The following is a 7767-nucleotide window of genomic DNA, read 5'->3' as shown; positions in this document are numbered from 1 at the left end:
TTTTTTTTTTTTTTTTTTTGCAGTTTTTGTCCGGGGCTGGATTTAAACCTGCCACCTCCAGTATATACGCCTTTGAGCCACAGGCGCAACCCAGTATTTTTGATCCTGTTTGCTTCTGTAAGCTAGTAGCAAAGCCCTCTGCTGTAGATACTATCCAAAAAGTAAAACTGAAACTTAGAAACGGTCAAATAACTTGGCCAAGGTTCATGTCACTAATGAGGGGCAAAGCTTGGAGCACCAGGCTTTTTCTCCTGTTCTAGGATACTGTGACAACATGGACTTGTCAGAAGTCCTTGCACATACTTGCAGGCGTGGTCACTTACACCATAGATCAGAGCCTTCGGGTACATTGGGGGGTGCCAGTAGGGTAATAGAACTACTTAATTTACATGTGAAACTATATGTGTAAAAATGTTTGCAGAGGGGGAGTTCTCTGACCCCAGGAAGATTACAAATTGCTGCCATACCTGCAAAACAGTGGTCAGCCCTCCAGTCCTTGGAGACTAATTCAAGTCACTTACATGATTTTGGTTTATTGTGGAATTTTTCATCCTTCTTTGAAATAGTCTTTTATGTAATAACATCTTTATTTAACATTTCACTGTATTTGCTCCAGGTATCATCTGTTTTTACTTCTTACCCCAGGGAACTGTTCTTACCTATTTCTTGATTTTACATGAGCATCATGATGGTACACTGTTCTTTACTGAAGCATGGGTTGCTCTTTCTAAAATCATTCGCTCTAGGAAAAAGTGGCCTGTGGTCACAACCTCAAGGAAGTGAGAGGAGAAGCTGTGACGAAAATACAGAAGGATAAATATGTCACTGCTTTGTTTACACAAAACCCACTCCTGTTGTTAAGAGCAAGCCGTAGAATTATCAGCATTGTCAAAACTATTTCAGAGCAGCTGGACACAGGATCAGGAAAGTAAATGACTCCTTCGGGTTTTAATGGAAGAGATTTTGCTTGAGATGAGCAGAGCAACATGTTTGCCCTCATGCTTCTTAGGCTTCTTAAAGAGTGTTGTACAGCCGTACCCTTCACTCTTACGGATCCGTTTTATGTTCATATTGGTGCATTTTCAGTACAGTGTGGCTCTTGTTTGAGGCTGGTTTGATTAAGCGCAGATAGTGGTTCTCATTTGTACTCCTATGAGCAGTATAAAGATGATGGTGGTTAATGTAAACTTGGAAAGTCTGAATTCCCGTGTGGTCCTGCGTCGTCACCTGGGCCTGCCTTTCTGAGCCTGTCCACCTCCCTCTCCCCTGTGCTTCCGGAGCTGCTCCTGACACACTGGCCTGCTCTCTGCTCCACACTGGAGCTTTTCACCTTCCTCTGGCAGCCTTGCATTTGCTCTGCACCCAGCCTGGGAGTGTCTTTTGGGCCTTTGCCTGATGGTCTCATTACTTGGCTCCCTGCACTGAAGTTAGCTCCTGGAAGAGGCCTTCCCTGATGACGTCTTGTGTCTCCTGCTCTGTTCCCACCAGCTGCAGTTAGCTCATCCTGGTGATGCTCTGCAGAGCCACCTGTCACTGCGGGAGATGATGGCTTCCCTGCTACTGAAGTCCCCAAGAGTCCAAGGATCGTGAGAACAGGGACCTTCCACCCTCTGTCCACCCCTGCTTGGATCCGTGCCCAGCACGCGTTCAGTGTGGGACAAGGGGTTACAGTTGTGTTGTGCAGTCAGTCTTGCTGTGAAACAGGTGCCCTTCTCTCGTGCCTGTTTGCGGACGGTTTGGCAGTTACGTTCATGGTCTTTTTCTCCACCTGCACTCCAGTTTTTCATTTTCCTTCCAGACATCTTCATAGCAGCTCAGGCTCTTTGTCAGCCATCCTTTTACTCGGCGTGGCGTTCCTCTCCTGAGGGTAGCACTTAGTGAGGTCTTGAGGCGAGCGTGTGTATCTCTAATGCCTCCTAGCAGCCTCTTGGGGATCTACTCATGAAATTTTCAAGCTCTTGAACACATCAGAATTCTCATCCTCTAGACCAGCGGTTCTCAGCCTGTGGGTCGTGACCCCTTTGGACTGCGGCATTAGGAAGAGAACCACTGCTCTAGACCTTATGGGTTCCTTAGGTTGTCAAGCTCCCATATGAGAGAGGTGGGGAGTCATTTGTGTGTTATTGAAGGTGAGGCTCTTGCTAATAGTGTCATATTTGGATTATCAATCTTTAAGGAATTATTACACAACAAAATATACTTAAAACTCCATTCATTCTGATCCTAGAGTTCAGAGGTATTTCAGAATCATCCTTAATTGACTTGTACTACAATTGAAATGGGCCTCTTCAGTGGTGCTTTTGCTGTTTGGAATCTGAATGGAGATTACATGTGGGCAGCACTGTAGCTCAGTGGGGAGGGTGCCGGCCACATACACCGAGGTAGGTGGGTTCAAACCTGGCCTGGGCCAGCTAAAATCAACAATGATAACTGCAACAACAACAAAAATAGCTGGGCGTTGTGGCAGGTGCCTGTAGTCCCAGCTACTTGGGAGGCCGAGGCGAGAGAATTGCTTAAGCCCAAGAGTTTGAGGTTGCTGTGAGCTTGAAGCCACACTTCTCTACCAAGGGTGACATAGTGAGACTCTGTCTCAAAAAAAAAAAAAAAAAGATTACGTGTGTTCTTTTGCTTATATGTAAAGACTGTCTTCCTACTTTTATTCTCACTCTGGGGTGAAGTTAACTGTCCTCTGTACTTGTCAGAATCTTAGATTTTGAACAAAAGCTGAAAAACAAAGATGCAAATAAAGTAGTTTCTGACCAGCCCTTCACTTGACAGGGTTTTTTCACTCCCCTGCCTGCCAGCAGTTCAGGTCTTTCTCCTGCAGTGGTGGTTGGTCTAGTGCAGCAGTTCTCAACCTGTGGCTCGACACCCACAGGAACTGTATTAAAGGGCTGTGGCGTTAGGAAGGTTGAGAACCACTGGTCTAGTGAAAGAGCAGTGAGCAGGTGGCTGAAGAGTGGGGGGCGGGGCTCCACCACCAAGTGTGGGGTTGGGCCAGGCTCTGGGCCCTGGCGCCTCCCCTCCGCTGGCTTTCAGAATCCTAAGTGCTATCTTATGTTTGTTTTAGAAGAGGAAGACTCTTTGGCCTCTTTTCCCACCTCCTGCTTTTAGAGGTGAATTCGTGGTGTAGGTAGATCTGCCCTGTCTCCCTTGTAAGGGGCTTGGTGATAAAAGGGCATCAAAAGTCATCATGTTGGAGTGAGCATTGCTGGAGTGATTGTCGGCTTTGAACTGTCTGTCCCTGCACTTCATGTGGGGTGCAGGGGCTACACCCCAACCCCGCTTCTCCAGAATCACACAGGACTCTCTTGGCTGTGCTGGGTGTCAGGTAGACCTGATCATTTAGGAATAAAAGATTGAGTGAAATATAACAAAACAGGAATCCTGGTCTGTGTGTTTAAATTTATCAGATGCTTAACAGATAATTCCTTACTTTTACAGACACCACTGAAGAAAACCAAGGCTCTCATTGCAGACATGGGGATGACTTTTTCCAGTGCTGTAAGTTTTGAGGCTAATTTAATTTTGTTAGACTTTAACTGTGTTTATATTGTTTTCTTTTAATTGTTTTTAAATTTCAGATTAAGGATACATACAATTAGGTTACCCTTTTTGCATTTGTTAGATAAAGTCCAAGTTGTAGTCGAGCCCTTCACCCAGGAGGTGTGCCCCTTAGGGGAGGGCTCACCAGTCCCCTCTCGTAGACGGAATTGTTTTTCTCTCAGGTGGACGTGTCATTGCATCTACTGGTTTCATATTAGTGTTGAGTACACTGGATGCTCGCTTTTCCATCCTTGTGATATTTTATTTATCGTTTCTTTTTGTTTTCTTTGAGACACAGTCTCACTCTGTCACCCTATCTCACAGCAACCTCTTAACTCCTGGCGGGCTTAGGAGATCCTCTTGCTGCAGCCTCTGGAGTAGCTGGGATTATAGGTGCCCATCACAACACCCTGCTTTCTTTTTCTATTTTTAGTAGAGGCGAGGTCTAGTTCTTGCTTAGGCTGGTTTCAAACTGAGCTCAGGCAGTCCACCCGCTTTGGCTTCTCAGAGTGCTGGGATTACAGGTGTCAGCGCTGGTGTTTATATTCTAAGAAGAAACTCCATTCTGGAGACTCTGGTTTTTCTTTTCCTAGTTAAATACCTGGTCTGAAGGAAGGACTTTATTTAATGTGATACAGACTCTTTTAGTTGAAATACTACTTATCAATTGAAGATTAATTGCAGGTATTTTCTAAGTCAGACCTTGAGAATTCTAGTTTATTTGTGATTTGAAAATGAATTATAAGAATCAAGTAATATTTAGCTGGGTGTGTGCCTGTACTCCCAGCTACTGGGATGATGTGGGAGGATGGCTTAAACCTAGGAATTTGTGTTAAGCCTGGACACATGCACACATTGAATAATATTTATGTTATGTTAACTGTTCTGTAATAAAAGCCAAATTAACTAGCCAGACCTGACACATCAGACCAAAAAAATATATAACATAAGTATATAAAAATGTAGATGCAAAGATCCAAAATAAAGCACTAATCCACATTTGAGAACCTTGCAGGTAACCCAGTAACTGGCAGTGTGGGGAAGGGAGGGACGCTCGGCGTCAGGAGATCACTGAATAGCAGAGACTCAGAGCCAGGCTGCCTGGTTCCGGATTCTGTCTCTGTGGCTTTTCTAGCAGTGTGACCTTGGACAAGTTACTTAACCGCTCTGGTCCATTCCCCACTTTCAAATGAGGGTAGCACAGTCCACCTCCCAGGTGGTGTGAGGTTAAGTGAACTGATACGCAGAAGGAGCTACGGCAGCACTGCTGGTGCGACCTGGTCACTGTCTTGTCTACAACATACCAGTAGTTGAAAAAGGAGAACCTAAATGTTCATCCCAGTAGATACTCTAAAGTCCTCTGAAATTTTAGCATCCTTTCCTAATAATGTATTAAACTGTGAGAAGAACACGTCCTGTTGTGAATATTGCAAACAAATAGCGGACTTTATACTTAAGGCGTCGTTGTCAGGGATGGAACAAGGGCCTGCTGCCTCGTTCATGCTGTTCTCCACTGTTTAGTCACTGCCGTGACTCTTAGGGAAATAAGAGGTAAGATATTGGAAAAATAAAAATTATTTTTGCTAGTTTGGATTTTCTATCTAGGAAACACATAATTGTTGCAAAACTTTTTTTTTTTTGAGACAGAGCCTCACTATGTCACCCTGGGTAGAGTGCCATGGTGTCACAGCTCGCAGCAACCTCCAACTCTTGGGCTTAAGCAATTCTCTTGCCTCAGCCTCCCAAGTAGCTGGAACTACAGGTGTCGGCTATTTTTGTTGTTGTTGCAGTTGTCATTGTTGTTTAGTTGGCCAGGGCTGGATTCAAACCTGCCTGCCTTGGTGTATGAGGCTGGTGCCATAACCACTGTGCGATGGGCACCGAGCTGAAAAACTTTTTAAATTAATAAAATTCACTAAGATAGTGATGAAAAGAATTAATAACTTTCTTCCATATAACCAGTTAGAGAAATAGAAGGTGGAGGGTGCAGAGAAGATCTCATTCATAATAACACAAACTACAAATTCTCTAGGAGTAACTGGGGGTGGCCAGATGGTTAAAACCTATTTGGATTAACTTAGGAAGCTTGGTGAGTGATAGAAGCATTGGATACTTAGATACACACATTGTTTTCTATGTGAAAACACTTACTATAAAATGTTTATTCTAGTTTGCATCCTAACAGGATTGTTTTAGAATCAAGTGATTCCAAAGTTATCTGGATGATAAATAGATAAGAACAATCAAGGAAGTAATTGCCGTGTCAGAGATCGTAAATTGGAATGTGAAGGCCCAGTAAACAGTACTGGCCGTAAAGTTGATCAGGAAACAAAAAGAGGAAAGAATTCAGAGTTGCCAATGTTAAAAATTGCAGAAGTCAAATAGCTAATAAAATTCAGAGGTGAAAATAAAAAGGGGAAATCTATTTGTAACATGACAGTTCTTTCCTAACTTAAATCTTATGTCGCATGAGGCCACTAGTCCAGGAGGAAAACACAAGCAAAGCCCCTGAGCTCAGGTCAGCACCCTGGCTGGTGCACACTGGGGACGTTCATCCTCACCAGTATTTAAAAATGCAAATCTAATTGGAAAGGCAAAAAGATGCGAAGTATTCAAAGGAGTGATGCCTCTATTTTGGCTCGTGCTGCTGGAGTCAGCGTTTGCTTCCTGTGAAGTGGCGTGGTGATGGACATGAATGTTGCCGGCTACCTGGGAGCCTGGTGAGGACAGTGGCAGGTGGTAGGGGAAGGGGTCTGCATCCCACGCCGAGTGAGGTGGTGCCGGGCGCTGCAGGCACAGCAGCAGGTCAGCCCTGGGCATGTGCACTCGGAGGTCATGTGAGAGTCAGGGGCATTCCCTGTGGGTTGTTACACTCCAGCTCCTGCCACACTGCACTTCTGCACATAAATATTATTTGTGTGGCATGAGAGTAGGTGAGACTAGAGTTGCTGTTATGTTCTCCTGCAGAAAGAAACCAGCCAAAAATCTGTGATCTTGGTTTGTTTTATCTGCTTTAATTTTTCTGCCATTTGACTCAGGCCAGCTCTGAAGTATGTCATATGCAAAGACGATCCATATTCCGCAAGAAACTAAAAATGTGAAGTCAGCATATTGACTTGTTTTGTTCTCTTAGAAACGGCGCCGAGCCCGTCTCTCTGGTGTGACCGTGTCTTTGTCCTGTGCCCCTGCAGTATGTGCCAAGCGCGCTCTGCTGCCCCAGCAGGGCCAGCGTCCTGACCGGCAAGTACCCCCACAACCACCATGTGGTGAACAACACGCTGGAGGGCAACTGCAGCAGCCGCTCCTGGCAGAAGGTCCAGGAGCCCAGCACCTTCCCCGCCATCCTCAAAGCCATGTGTGGGTACCAGACCTTTTTTGCAGGAAAATATTTAAATGAGGTATGTTAAGTGGTCTAGTCCTTTTCTGTGACATCTTTTAAAATGTGAATTAATATAATTCATGCTAAGTTTTTCTTTGCTGTCAGTTCACGGTAAAGCAGCAATTCTCAACCTGTGGGTCGCAACCCACAGGAACTGTATTAAAGGACCACGCATCAGGAAGGTTGAGAACCACTGCGTTAAAGGGTTTTTGGTGGGCGCTGTTTCCTCCAAATCTGCCCCTCAGACCAGAACTTCCTCCCGTGATCAGCCCGAGTGACTTGGGTGCTGTGGCTGGGCTTCCTCCCGACAGCCCCAGGGGAGGAATGTGAGATTGCCCGGGGCGGCTGCTGCAGGGGCCGTCTGTCCTCAGGACTTCTGCTTGTCCTGTGGCCATCCACTTCTCCTTTATCAGGATCAGAGTGGAGAATTCTTTCCTGGTAGACTCTTTCTTCAGACTGCTTAGAATCTTATCTGAATTCTAACGGTTTAGTGCTTAACTCACTTCTATCAAGTGAGAGCTGAGAGCATGCTATGGAGAGATGAGTGATAAAGGAAAAGCCCTGGAGGCTGCCTCAGGTCACTGACGCATGTGGCCAAGAGGCGCAGGGTATTTCCCTGTGACCCGCAGGCCAGGGTCACACCACAGTCACCACACTGGCCTTTCATTTGACTCAAAGTCTAGGCTTAAAGGAGATAATGTGTTTGGGATTAACTCTTAGGGTAAAACTGGGGTGCAAGACAAAGGGGGTGGCTCGGCGCCTATAGCTCAACCGGCTAAGGCGCCAGCCACGTACACCTAAGGTGGCGGGTTCGAATCCCCAGCCCGGACCCGCCAAACAAC

At 45.6% G+C, this 7767-nt stretch overlaps 1 protein-coding gene across 1 annotated transcript in view; it reads left to right on the top strand.

The window, feature by feature from the left end:
* The window catches only part of GNS (glucosamine (N-acetyl)-6-sulfatase), a 36545-nt gene that overhangs the window by 1673 nt on the left and 27105 nt on the right, over positions 1 to 7767 (top strand). Inside the window, exons 2-3 of the mRNA XM_003798546.3 lie at positions 3445 to 3504; positions 6738 to 6944. Of these exons, the coding sequence (XP_003798594.3) occupies positions 3445 to 3504; positions 6738 to 6944 (267 nt within the window). The remainder of the gene's footprint in view (positions 1 to 3444; positions 3505 to 6737; positions 6945 to 7767) is intronic.

The sequence above is a fragment of the Otolemur garnettii genome, unplaced genomic scaffold (assembly GCF_000181295.1).
Source record: "Otolemur garnettii isolate 467f Iridium unplaced genomic scaffold, OtoGar3 scaffold00138, whole genome shotgun sequence".
Taxonomy (NCBI): Eukaryota; Metazoa; Chordata; class Mammalia; order Primates; family Galagidae; genus Otolemur; species Otolemur garnettii.
This window is presented reverse-complemented; position numbering and strand designations above follow the sequence as displayed.